Here is a 14,183-nt window from a genome sequence, read left to right as displayed (position 1 = left end):
TGATGAGCAGGGCATGAAGAGTGATCGTCTTAAGCCAGATATGATGTCCTGAGGGTGAACTCCAGGACCTCCTGTCCCTCAGGATGATCCCACAGTCTCGCTGACCACTGAGACCAGATGCATAAAAGCTTTGCCTTCCCAGAGACTGATCAGGGGAAAAGGTACTGGCACAGCCTCTTCAGTTCCTGGCACGGAGGGGCAGAGACTAGCCCACATTGAAAGTAGCCCCTTGGGGGATGATGGGAGGATCCTTGTGTCCTGGGCTACCCTAGGTCTCATCTGATCTTGCATAGTGAAAGCTACTCATGGGAGAACTCCCTTAGCAGGGAAGCCGTTAGAGTGAAATCTTTCCTAATATTGACTCCGGTTTGTGGAAGTATATGCCATTCTTCTCCATTCTCTGTAGCACTGTGGTCTTACCCTCTGCAGAGAATGTTTGTTGGTTGCCACCTCAGCATATATCTTCCACCACCTTTACAATTTTCGATAAGAACACAAAAAGAAATGAAGACTAAAAATGGCCCAGTTTCCTAAGATCGTTTTCTGGTCCTATAAAATCTAATTCCTTAATGCAGCTCTGTGGTCCTGCTCTTTTGCATATCTAGCTTGAGAATGCTGTCCAGGAAGGGACTCATTTGAAGAATTATTTCTGCCAATTCCCACATCTTTCTTTCTCCTGCCTTCACTTCCTTCTTTAAGAGGTGAATTTCCAGACACATTAAAATTCTGGAGGAAAAAAGTGGGCTAATTAGGTGTGGTGACCCTTCCTGGATGCAAAATGTAGCGTAATTCTCTATGAATCCATCAACAAAGAAGATAGGCCATTGAGGAAGATATCTCTCTCCCCAAACATATTGGTTGCTAAAGGCCAGCCCCCAGACCATAATTCCTAAAGTAACAAAAGGTAATGTGAACCTTATATAATGGAATGTTATTCAGCCTTGAAAAGGCAGGAAATTCTGATACATGGCAGAACATGGATGAAACTTGAGGACATTATGCTCAGTGAAATACGCTAGTCATGAAAGGACAAATGCTGTATGATTCCACTGATATGAGGTACTTTGAGTAGCCAAAATCAAAGAACAGAAATTAGAAGAGTGGCTGCCAGGAGCTGAGGGGAGGGGTGATCAGGAGTTATTGCTTAATGAGTACAGAATTACAAAAGAGTTCTGGAAATGGATAATGGTGATGGTTGCAAAACAATATGAATGTATTTAATACCACTGAGCTGTACACTCACAAATGTTTAGGAAGATAAATTTTATGTAATGTTACCACAATAAAATAAATTGGGAAAAAAAAGCAATATGACACTTACTGAGGACTGCCAAGGAGTAATGAAAGGAGATACCAGTGACTGATGCCAGGATGAGATCTTGTGTCTCTTTTTTTTTTTTTTTTTTTTTTTTTTGAGACAGAGTTTTGCTCTGTTGCCCAGGCTGGAGTACAGTGCCACAATCTCAGGTCACTGCAACCTCTGCCTCCTGGGTTCAAGCAATTCTTATGCCTCAACCTGCCGAGTAGCTGAGATTACAGGTGTGCACTACCATGCCCAGCTAATTTTTGTATTTTAGTAGAGATGGGGGTTTCACCACATTGGCCAGGCTGGTCTCGAACTCCTCACCTCAAGTGATCTGCCCTCCTCGACCTCCCAGACTACTCCTAAATTTTACCCTCTCCCTTGTCTTTTGTCAGAAGTCTTGCCTGGAGTAATTTCCTAAAAAGTCTAGATCAAATTAAAAAACTAAAAAAGAAGCTAGACTACAGCCTATCTAGATCAGTGTTATTAGTTGCATCATCATTATATAAGTGATTAAATTAAAATGGAACCAAAAATGCTTTAACTTATTTTTGCAACAACCAAATGTAAAATTAGAATAATAATAGCATTTTGCATGTGAAAAAACTGAAGCTTAGGAAAGTTAAATAATTTCTCCAAGAATACACAGTAAGTTGTAGAACCAGTTACCAAACTCAGGTAGTCTGGCAAACCCCCACACCAGCCTGCTCCCAAAAGCCCAGACCCTAAAATCTGAAATCTCTAGCCATCATCTAATTTGATTGCTTAAACAAATTGAATAAATTTATTTCCTATGGGAATGCTCAGATGTTTAATTTCCTTTTTTTTTTTTTTTGAGATGGAGTTTTGCTCTTGTTACCCAGGCTGGAGTGCAATGGCGCAATCTTGGCTCACTGCAACCTCCACCTTCCAGGTTTAAGCGATTCTCCTGCCTCAGCCTCCCTAGTAGCTGGGATTACAGGCATGCACCACGACACCCAGCTAATTTTGTATTTTTAGTAGAGATGGGGTTTCTCCATGTTGGTCAGGCTGGTCTCGAACTCCTGACCTCAGGTGATCCACCCACCTCAGCCTCCCAAAGTAATGGGATTACAGGCATGAGCCACCGCGCCCAGCCTGTTTAATTTCCTAATGTTTACTGAGACTTTTCAAGAGTGGGAGAGGGATATAATATACAACATTCCTCAGTTTATTTAGCCACTGAATTTATTTTTTGTAAGCATCTCAAGGAACTTGAGCCCAAATTTTGCAAAACTGCATGTAATATACAATATTGCTTTTGTTCACCTTTTCCAGCTACTTTAAGAAAATATTTATTTTATCTCATTTAGAAAAATTTTTAAATTAAGATATTGAGAACTTGATTTGCCCAAGGTCATAATCAGTTAATACTGGAGTCAGAATTAGAATCTAGGTCTGGCCACAATTTCAGGTGTCTTCTTTTAAAGTTATTTATTTTTAAACACTTTTTTTTTTTTTTTGATACAGGATCTCACTCTGTCACCCAGGTTGGACTGCAGTGGCATGATCGAAGCTCACTATAGCCTTGACCTCCCCAGGCTCAGGTGCTCCTCCAATCTCGGCCTCCTGAGCAGCTAGGCCTACAGGCTCACACCACCATGCCTGGTTAATTTTTGTATTTTTTATAGAGACAGGGTTTCACCATGTTGCCCAGACTTGTCTCGAACTCTGGGCTCAAGTGATCTGCTTGACTCAGCCTCCCAAAGTGCTGGGATTACAGGCATGAGCCACCACTCCCAGCCTGAAGTTATTTTTTTAATTATAGAAGGAATACTAGCAGATTTCATTCTAGCAAATCACACAATACCAAGCAGTTACCTAGGTGAATTAAGTAAACCCCATAACAGTAAGTCTTTGTTATCTATTTCTCTATAACCACTTCAAAATTTAATGGCTGTGGCAGGTTGTATTTTTCTTTCTTTTTCTTTTCTTTTTTTTTTTTTTTTTTGAGAGGGAGTTTCCCTCTTGTTGCCCAGGCTGAAGTGCAATGGCGCAATCTTGGCTCACTGCAACCTCCACCTCCTGGGTTCAAGCGATTCTCCTGCCTCAGCCTCCCAAGTAGCTAGGAGCCACGTTAGCTGCACCACCACACCCAGCTAATTTTGTATTTTTAGTAGAGATGGGGTTTCACCATGCTGGTCAGGCTGGTCTCGAACTCCCAACCTCAGGTGATCCGCTCGCCTCAACCTCCCAAAGTGCTGGGATTATAGGCGTGAGCCACAGTGCCCAGCCAGGTTGTACTTTTCAAGAGGGTTGTAACAAGATATTCCATACCACATGCTCTTCTTAAATGTGACACTCCTCCCATTAAGAGGTAGAGTCTATATTCCCTCCTCTTGAACTTGGGTGGGCCTGTAAGTAAGGTGGAAGTGAGGCAAGTTCAAAAAAGGTTATACATCTTCCACTTGATTGTCTTAGGAGTGACTCAGAATCCAGCCACCTTGGATATAAGGAAGCAGAGCAACCTCATGGAGAAACCGCGTAGGTGTTCCTGCTGACAATCCTAGCCGAGATCCCAGTCAACAGCCAGCATAACTTCAGACGTATGTTGAAGTAAAATAAAATGGAGACCAGGCCTGAAGAATCTCTGAGCAGACAAAACCAGTTAGGCCTCATAATTGACCTCAACCTTGATTTACAAACACAAGGGAAACTTATGTTGAGCCATTTCTTGTAAATGCCTGTATTAAAGAAAAAAAACTTAAGCTCAACCAGTTGGAAATAGCCAAAAACTTACATAACTAGGGACTTTCCAACAAGGTGAATGAATGAATAAGGCAACTATATAATTGCAATCAATCAAATTATTTATTTTGTTTCCACATTTACTCCATAAATACTTGCCCCTGATGATTTGTCATGAGAAAAATTAAACTTCTTTCAGTTTGGTATTTCCCGATTCATTAACTGCTTCCTACTCAAATGAACTCTTAAAACTTTTTTTGTGCCTTAGTTTACCTTTTACATATGTGAATGAGCAATTCCAAATGATTCCAGCCCCAAGCTTTCAAGTCATCTCAGGCTTCCAAGTCTTCTCAGCTGAAGTCTCAGTGATTCTGAAGCAGAAACAAGTCATCCCCACTATACCCTTTTCAAATTCTTGACCCACAGAATCCATGACATAATAAACTGGTTGCTGTTTTATACCAGTAAGTTTGGAGTGGTTTGTTACACAGCAGTAGGTAATTGGAACACTCCCTTATCTTCCCCAAGGTAGCATCTTGGTGAAGGTGGAGCAACCAATGACCTAGAGGTAGTAGAAAAAGGAGGCAACCTCAGGTCTCTGTGGCTGAACTCTGGCACTCTAATGTTCTCAGATGTGTTGGGCTGGCCTTGTCCCTGGGTACTTTGTGCTGAACAAGGTGCAGCTTTTTTCTGCTGGGCCTTTTGGAGTATCAGCCTAACATGAACCTCTCAAGTCCATGGTCTCATACCATTCTATTTGCCTCTAGTTGCCAAGTCCCTGCCCAGTGGGCTTCGTTGTCTTATTCCCAGACTTCTACAAAAGACATTTATTCTTGTCTAGGTATCTTCCCTTGGAAGGAGATGGGAGTCAAATCTGTTCAAAATCCATTCCTCTCTCCATACCCCCAACTCCTGATAGGGCTGGGTGAAGTTCTCACCACCTACTCCTAAGGGTTTTATTTATTTATTTATTTATTTTTATATATATTTTTTGAGACAGAGTCTCGCACCCATGCTGGAGTACAGTGGTGTGATCTCGGCTCACTGCCAGCTCTGCCTCCCGGGTTCACACCATTCTCCTGCCTCAGCCTCCCGAATAGCTGGGACTACAGGCGCCCGCCACCATGCCTGGCTAATTTTTTATATTTTTAGTAGAGATGGGTTTTCACTGTGTTAGCCAGGATGGTCTCGATTTCCTGACCTCGTGATCTGCCCGCCTCGGCCTCCCAAAGTGCTGGGATTACAAGCGTGAGCCACCGCGACCGGCCTCCTAAGGGTTTTAAAATCCATTCCTGGCCGGGAAATACATTCTTTGTAGGACTGGTTTCAAGTGGTGCACCAGTGTAAAAAGGGATTTGCGGGCAATCAGTATAAATTATTTGGGTTTGGATCTAGCTCCGTCACTTAATATAAGGGGATCTCAGACATGTCTCTACAATTTTATTTCTTCTTCTGTAATATCTTGATAATGGTCACTTAATAAGATTATTAAAAGGATTAGATGACACTGTAAATTTACTTAAGTCTGATAGAAAGTAAATGTAAAGCAGTCCAGGCACGGTGACTCACGCCTTAATCCCAGCACTTTGGGAGGCCGAGGCGGGTGGATCACCTAAGGTTGGGAGTTCGAGACCAGCCTGACCAAATGGAGAAACCCCGCCCCCGTCTCTACTAAAAATACAAAATTAGCTGGGTGTGGTGGCACATGCCTGTAATCCTAGCTACTCGGGAGGCTGAGCCAGGAGAATCGCTTGAACCTGGGAGGCGGAAGTTGCAGTGAGCCGAGATAGCGCCATTGCACTCTAGGCTGGGCAACAAGAGCCAAACTCTGTCTCAAAAAAAAAAAAAAAAAAGTAAAAGTAAAGTAAAAGTTAGTTACGATTAGAAAATGCATATCAGCAAATTAAAGACTCCGAAAGCTATTTAATTAAAGGGAATTGCTTAATTCTGACGGATTCCAAATTTTCCTGCTTGATAAATTCCCAGAACCCTTTCAAACGAAACACCAATGATTAGGATTAGGGTGGAGACGGAGGAGCTGGAGTGAACAGGACTCGGCTGGAACACGTCCACGCACGAGTATGAGGTGAGGTGTTCACGTCAATGGGAACGCCACTCCCTTCGGGAGGACACGGCAGTCTTTTCGTCCTCCTGGGGCTGAACCCGGGACGTCTACACGAGGCTAACGGGACAGCTATTTCTCCGCTCCCTCGTCACAGCCCGCGCGTGCTCCGCTCCGCTTCCCTTCGACCTGCGTATTGCCAGTACCGTCTCCGTCTTGTCCAGCCCCCCCCGCTGTTGGGAACTGAGATCAGCCTTTCCCAGACTTCCGGTTTTGACTCACTAATGACGGGAAAGCTCCGGACCCTCTTGCGAGACGCGGGGAGGGAAGGGGGGCGGGGCGCGGCGAGAGTAGGGGCGGGGCTCACGATGACGGAGAACAGAAGGGCGGGGAGGGGCGGGGCGAGAGGAGATGTGCGACGGGAGGACGGGCGGGGCTCACGAGTGACGGAAGCAGAAGGGCGGGGCGCAAGAGCGACTGAGAGCACTACGCGGGTGAGAGGAGGGGCGGGGCGTGGGAGTGACGGGTGTGGGAGTGAGGGGGCGTGGGAGTGACGGGGCGTGGCAGTGACTGGGCACCGAGAGGCCCGAGTCAGAGGCGAGGCGAGGCGTGAGACTGACTGAGGGAGGAGGGCCGGGAGGGGCTGGAGCGCCCCTGGGTGTCCTTGAGCTTGCGGGAAATTCGGGTCACTTTTTCCCCAGGCCTCAGGCCTGCGGCGTCGAATTTGGGGTCTTCGCTAGGCGTGCGAGGTTGGCCGACGTTCAGGGTCGGTGCCCAGGAGATGGGCTGCCTTCCGTGGGGCTGGGCAAGGGACTCTGCCTGGCAGCGCACCTGAGCGGGGGCCGGAGCACAAGGCTGGATGCGGGGCACCTCGGCGTGATTCGCGGCGGCAAGTCTCTTTACCATCCCTACCCTGAGTTCCCCCATTCTCTTTCCCGGAAGCAACCACTGTTACAGTTTTTGCGTGACCTTCCTAGATGATCTCCAGTCGTCCCTTGGTATCCGCAGGCAGATTAGCTCCAGGACAGCACCCCATACTAAAATCTGCGATGCTCAAGTCCCTCCTATAAAATGGCATAGTATTTACATACAACTACGCACATCCTCCCACACACTTTAAATCAGCTATGGATTACTTGTAATACCTAATACAATGTAGTTATACTGTATTGTTGGTATTTGCATTATTTTTATTGTTATTTTCCCTAATATTTTGGGAATCCGCTGATGTGGGAGGCCAACTAGATCTATACATGTATCTGTATTAATATGCATAAATATATTTCCTCTATTTTCCCCTTACTCAAAAACCCCACACTATACACACTACTCTTCACCTGAGTCTTTTCAGTTAGCAGTAAGTCTTGAACCTGTCCAAGAGCAGGATGATGTGCAAAATGAGTGATTTAAAACTCTTTCTACATCTGGGCTTTAAAGTACTTCCAGCTTTTTACTACTATTTTGGCAGAGGGCTCACCTATGGGAATTAAAAGATGCATTTCTAGCCTGGTCATATAATAAGACTTGTCTCTTCAAAATAAAATAAAATTAGCTGGGTGTGGTGGCAGCCTCCTGTGGTCACAGCTACTCAGGAGGCTGAGGTGGGAGAGTCGCTTGAGCCTGGAAAGTCGAGGCTGCAAGTTCAAGTGATTCTCCTGCCTCAGCCTCCCTAGTAGCTGGGATTGCAGCGTGCACCACCACGCCTGGCTAATTTTTGTATATTTAGTACAGACAGGGTTTCACCATGTTGGCCAGGCTCTTCTCAGACTCCTGACCTCAGGTGATCTGCCCGCCTCGGTCTCCCAAAGTGCTGGGATTACAGGCTTGAGCCACTGTGCCTGGCCCAAAGTGAGGAGTTTTTATGCAGCTGGAGAGTAAGGAGGAGGAGTTTCAGAGACTCGAGGGGGAAAGTCTGTGTTTCTTCAGTCTCAGATAATGTCTTGAACAACCAGACTTCCGGGCGTCAGCAGTTGAGCATAACATCCTTAAAGGCATTCATTCAAATCTTCTGCTTTTTTTTGTTTGAGACAGGATCTCACTCTGTCGCCCAGGCTGGACTGCAGTGACACGATCTCGGCTCACTGTAACCTTCGTCTCCCGGGTTCAAGCGATTCTCCCACCTCAGCCTCTTGAATAACTGGGACTACAGGCACATATCACCCAGCGAATTTTTGTTTTTTGTTTTTTTCTGGTAGAGATGAAGTTTCTCTATGTTGGCCAAGGTGGTCTCAAACTCCTGACCTCAAGTGATCTGCCCGCCTCTGCCTCCCAAAGTGCTGGGATTACAGGCATGATCCACCATGCCTGGTCCTTCTGCAATTTTTTTTTTCAAGACCCTGAAGTTATATTCTTCTGCTTGGCAAAGAAAACAGTACATCAGCAGTTTATAATTATATTGTAGAAGGAATATTGGGCAAAACACAAGTGCAAGCAAGCAAGGGCCTGTTCGGAATTTTCATCCTTTCAGTCACTAAAAATGCTGGTGTGGTAAAATCTCAAGGGGTCCGGTTTATAAAATGTACCTTAGAAATTCCATGGGAAGCCATAGTCTTTTTTTTTTTTTTTTTTTTTTTTTGAGACGGAGTCTGGCTCTGTCGCCCGAGCTGGAGTGCAGTGGCCAGATCTCAGCTCACTGCAAGCTCCGCCTCCCGGGTTTACGCCATTCTCCTGCCTCAGCCTCCCAAGTAGCTGGGACTACAGGCGTCGCCACCTCGCCCGGCTGGTTTTTTGTATTTTTAGTAGAGACAGGGTTTCACCGTGTTAGCCAGGATGGTCTCGATCTCCTGACCTCGTGATCCGCCCGTCTCGACCTCCCAAAGTGCTGGGATTACAGGCTTGAGCCACCGCGCCCGGCCGGGAAGCCATAGTCTTGTTTCTTTTCATAAACAAGGCCTGTCTGTCTGCCCCTGGATTTCCCTCTTGTATCCTAGCAAAGATCAGACTTTGCTTTTTGTGTATATTTTTTGATATGGAGTCTCACTCTGTCACCCATGGATGAATGCAGTGCTGCTATCATAGCTCACAGCAGCTTCAAACTCCTGGGCTCAAGCGATCCTCCCATTGCATTCTCCCAAGTCTTTGGGACTACGGGTGTGTGCCAGTGCACCTGACTAGGGTCAGACTTTAGAAGATTCTGGCCCCACTGGATGGCACAGGCCCATCACTCTGCTATTTCACTGTACTCTCTGTAAAGTCCTGAAATATTCTGACCAACAGGGATGGACTCTTTTCAAGATCCATAGAGCTCTGAGGAATTTGTCCTGTCCTCTTCTTCCCCCACTGCCTCACATTGCTGGTATCTGCTTAGAAAGGAGCTAATGGAATGGGTAAATTAGGAGTGCTAGAGTAGTTGGTCTGAGACAAGGGTGAGGGGAAGGAATCAACCACTTTGGGATCAGGACAGAGAAGAAAGCAGAGCCACCAGGGCAACTATAGTTACTCCTTTCTTGCTGTTGTTCGGCTGTAATTTCCCTCTCCCATACTATCAAGAAGCCCCAGTGAAACCACATGTACCACATTTATGTTTTTTGCTCTGAGATCCATTCCCTGCCCTAACTCTCCCTGTTGTGCTTGCAGGGAAACGCATTTCCCCAGGATCCCATCATGCAAAGTGAAAGGCAAAATCCTTGCTGTGTTCCACAAGACCCTTCACCTCCTCCTAGCTCACTCGGATCTGGCTACACTGGTTTTTGCTATTTCTGGGACACAACAGTTTGCTGTTGCCACAGAACCTTTGCACTTTGTGGCCCCTCAGCCTGGAAGCTTGTCCTCTAGATATTCTACATGGCTACTTCCCTCACTTCCTTCAGGTCTTAACACAAAAGTCACTTCTCAGGGGGCCTGCCTTAGCCACACTATCTAAAATTTCACATACGAAGACACCCAGATATTTCATATCCTGTTTCCCTCTTTATTTCTCCTTAGCACTTGTCACATCTGACATACTAAATAAAAACTGTTTCCTCTGCCCACACACTTTTGACACCAAATGTGTGGGTTTCCACACCAAACAATTCTCCAGTTCTCAGTGGTCACCAATTGTATGTCCTCCCATCTAACTCGAGTCGGACACTACCTGGAATTAATGAAGTTCCCACAGGTTGAGGACTCAGGCTCACAAGACTGCTCCTCACTTCAGATGCCAATCACAAGTTCCAGATTGTCATCTGTACTTCTCACCAATTGGCTATCAACTGGGGCTTTCCAAACACCCTCCTCCTGTTTGATAATTTGCCATAATTGCTCACAAAACTCAGGGAGACATTTACTTACATTTACCAGTTTATTATAAAGAATATGACAAGTCTGGGTGTGCTGGCATATGCTTGTAATCCCAGCACTTTGGGAGGCTGAGGTGGACAGATCACCTGAGAGGTCAGGAGTTCAAGACCAGCCTGGCCAACATGATGAAACTCCATCTCTATTAAAAATACAAAAATTGGCTGGGTGTAGTGGTGGGCGCCTGTAATCCCAGCTACTCAGGAGGCTGAGAGAATCACTTGAATTCAGGAGGTGGAGGTTACAGTGAACTGAGAACGCATCACTGCACTCCAGCCTAGAAAACAGAGTGAGACTGTCTGCAATAATAATAATAATAATAATAAAGAATATGACAAAGTTTACAGATGGACAGCCAAATGGAAGATGCACCGTGGGCAAGTATAGGTGAGGGCTTGGAGCATCCATGCTCTATTTAGGCTTGCCACCTTCGTAGCACCGCGATGTGTTCACTAAGCCAGAAACTCTTGGAACCCTGTTGTTTAGGGTTTGGATGTAGATTCTATTACTTAGACAGAATGGACGAAATCATTGACCATTGGAGTCAATCTCCAGCCCCTTTCTCCTCCCCAGAGGTTGGCGATGGAGCTGAAAGTTCCAACCCTCTGATCATTTGATTGGTTTCTCTGGAAACTGGCCCCCATCTTCCAGGAATCACCTCATTAGTATAAACTCAGGTATGCTTGGAAGGGGCTTTTTATGAATAACAAAAGACACTCCTCTCACCCCTATTACTTAGGAAATTACAAGTGTTTTAGATCTGTGTTAGGAACTAAGGACAAAGATCAAAAGTATACTTCTTCACAATATCACACAAACCACATATTTTATTATCTGCCTCACGAAGTAGGATGTAAACTCCATGAGGACACGGATTTGTTTTTTGTTTGAGACAGGGTCTCACTCTGTTGCCCAGGCTGGAGTGCACTGGCACTGAAATGGCCTTGTTACCTGGAGTAACACCTGAGGTTCGTTGTCTCACAACCACCAAGAATAAGGATGCAGACACACAAAGAGTGAGGTTGAGAGTGGAAGTTTAATAGACGAAAGAAAGAGAATAGCTCTCTGCTGCAGAGAGGGGTCCTGGAAAAATGGGTTGCCAGATCTACAGTGAAATGCAGGGGGTTTTATAGATGAGCTGGTGAGGAGGCAGAGTCTGATCTACATAGCGTGCAAAAAACTGGTCTGACCAGGTGTGCTATTTGCATAGGATGGGAATCTCTGGCTTCCTCCACCCCAATCTTTGATTATGCAGGCAGATTCACTGCCTGAACTGCACCATGTTGCCCATTTCTTTATTACTATACATATGGTAACAAAAAAAGGGAAGATGGAGCCTCCATGGTGGACATGCCTGACCCCCCGGGTACCCCTTTTCTATTGGCATAGCTGCCAGCATTCCCCTGTGCAAGCTTCCAGCTTGCTTACCCATGTTTGCCGCTCAATTTTTCAGCCTGCTGTTTCTTAGAAATGATTTTGGGGGCTGCTTTTTTGTTAGCAAAGAAATTCTACTGAGGACTTTTCTGCGCTCACTATCTGCCTAAATAATTTCTGTCTCCTGTATCAGCACAATCATGGCTCACTGCAACTTCTGCCCCCAGGCTCAAGCGATCCTCCCATCTCAGCCTCCCAAGTAGCTAGGACCACAGGTATGAACCACCATGTCTGGATAATTTTTGTGTTTAGGTAGAGCCTAGGTTTTGCCATGTTTGCCCAGGCTAGTCTTGAACTCCTGGGCTCAAGTGATCAGACTGCCTGGGCTCAAGCCGTCCTCCTGCCTCAGCCTCTCAAAGTGCTAGAATTACAGGAATAAGCCACCACACCTGTCCATGCAAAAAAACTTTTTTTTTTTTTTTTTTTTTTTTTTTTTTGAGATGTAGTCTCCGCCTGTTGCCTAGGCTGCAGTGCAGTGGCACGATCGCAGCTCACTGCAACCTCTGCCTCCCAGGTTCAAGCGATTCTCCTGCCTCAGCCTGCTGAGTAGCTGGGATTACAGGCATGAGCCACAGCGCCCGGCCATATAAAATTTTTGATTAAAGACAAATTTAAGGCTGGGTGTGGTGGTTCATACTTATAATCTCAACACTTTGAGAGGTCAAAGCCCGAGGATCTCTTGAGGCCAGGAGTTCAAGGCCAGCTAGGCAATTTAGTGAGACTCACTTTCTACCAAAAAAAGTTTAAAATTTAAACTTTAGCAGTTTAAATTAATTTTTAATTTTTAGAAATTAAAAATTAGCAGGCCTGGCCGGATGTGGTGGCTCACACCTGTAATCCTAGCACTTTGGGAGGCCAAGGTGGGTTGATCACCTGAGGTCAGGAGTTTGAGACTAGCCTGGCCAACATGACAAAATCTTGTCTCTACTAAAAATGCAAAAAATAGCCAGGCGAGGTGGCAGGCACTGTAATCCTAGGAGGCAGAGGTTGCAGTGAGCCGAGATCAATGGCACTCCAGCCTGGGTGACAGAGCGAGACTCTGTATAAAAATAAAAAATCTATCTCTATATATATGTGTGTGTGTGTGTGTGTGTATGTGTGTGTATATATGTGTGTGTGTGTATATATATGTGTGTGTATATATGTATGTATGTATATATAGTAGGCTCTGGTGATGCATGCCTGTAGTCCTGATATAGGAGGTAGAAAGAAATTATTTAGGCACTCCAGCCTGGGTGACAGAGCAAGACCCTGTAAAAACAAACAAAAAACCAAAAGCCTCACGCCTGTAATCCCCAGCACTTTGGGAGGCCGAGGCAGGTGGATCTCCTGAGGTCAGGAGTTCGAGACCAGCCTGGCCAACATGGCGAAACCCCATCTCTACTAAAAATACAAAAATTAGCCGGGTGTGGTGATGGGCGCCTGTAATCCCAGCTACTTGGGACGCTGAGGCAGGAGAATCCCTTGAACTCGGGAGGCAGAGGTTGCAGTGAGCTGAGATTGCACCATTGCATTCTAGCCTGGATGACAAGAGCAAAACTTTGTCTCAAAAAAAAAAAAAAAAAAAAAAAAAAAAAGTACAGGTTGAGTATCCTTTATCTAAAATACTTGGGACCAGAATTGTTTCAAATTTTGATTTTTTTCAGATTTTGGAATATTTGCATTATACCCACCCTAGTTGAGTATCTCAAATCTGAAAATCTGTAATCCAAAATGCTCCAATGAGCATTTCCTTTGATCATCCTGTCAGCACCCAAAACGTTTAGGATTTTGGAATGTTTTGAATTTCAGATTTTCAGATTTGGGATGGTTGACCTATATTTTATATGAATATTCCAAACAGCCTTCAAATATGTGGGCTTTTAAATTTTTTTCTGGGAAATACTAAAAAATTCTAATAAGGGAGGAGACCACCCCTTATATTGTCTTATGCCCAATTTCTGCCTCCACAGAAAGAAGACGTAAAAACTAAAAGCAGAAGTGGAATCCACAGGCAGATAATCCAACTCTGCGCCCTGGGCCTGGTAGTTAAAAATCAGCCCCTGAGCTCACTGCTTGTGTTATCTATAGATTTCAGACACTGTATGGAAAAGCATCATGAAAATCCCTGTTCTGGCTGGGCGCGGTGGCTCACGCCTGTAATCCCAGCACTTTGGGAGGCCGAGACGGGCGGATCACGAGGTCAGGAGATCGAGACCATCCTGGCTAACACGGTGAAACCCCGTCTCTACTAAAAAATACAAAAAACTAGCCGGGCAAGGTGGCGGGCGCCTGTAGTCCCAGCTACTCGGGAGGCTGAGGCAGGAGAATGGCGTGAACCCGGGAGATGGAGCTTGCAGTGAGCTGAGATCCGGCCACTGCACTCCAGCCTGGGTGACAGAGCGAGACTCCGTCTCAAAA

General features: G+C 45.5%; 1 protein-coding gene and 1 long non-coding RNA gene across 17 annotated transcripts in view; both read left to right on the top strand.

The window, feature by feature from the left end:
* The window catches only part of SDHC (succinate dehydrogenase complex subunit C), a 64,589-nt gene extending 60,121 nt beyond the window's left edge, over positions 1–4,468 (top strand). For 7 of the 15 annotated variants that reach the window (XM_074038988.1, XM_074038977.1, XM_074038972.1 and 4 more), the window contains 2 exons: positions 2,792–2,868; positions 3,743–4,468. In XM_074038988.1, coding sequence (XP_073895089.1) covers positions 2,792–2,868; positions 3,743–3,809 — 144 coding nt within the window. In that variant the 3' untranslated portion in view covers positions 3,810–4,468. The remainder of the gene's footprint in view (positions 1–2,791; positions 2,869–3,742) is intronic. The other 8 variants (XR_012434366.1, XR_012434359.1, XM_074038973.1 and 5 more) reach the window with 5 other exon arrangements.
* Positions 4,469–6,512: 2,044 nt separating this feature from the next.
* The window catches only part of LOC123575276 (uncharacterized), a 37,167-nt gene continuing 29,496 nt past the window's right edge, over positions 6,513–14,183 (top strand). For both annotated transcript variants that reach the window (XR_012434406.1, XR_006700536.3), the window contains exon 1: positions 6,513–6,565. This is a non-coding gene — a long non-coding RNA (uncharacterized lncRNA). The remainder of the gene's footprint in view (positions 6,566–14,183) is intronic.

Source organism: Macaca fascicularis, chromosome 1 (genome assembly GCF_037993035.2).
Source record: "Macaca fascicularis isolate 582-1 chromosome 1, T2T-MFA8v1.1".
NCBI classification, from domain to species: domain Eukaryota; kingdom Metazoa; phylum Chordata; class Mammalia; order Primates; family Cercopithecidae; genus Macaca; species Macaca fascicularis.
Note: the sequence above shows the minus strand (reverse complement) of the source record. Positions and strands in the feature narration are given on the sequence as shown.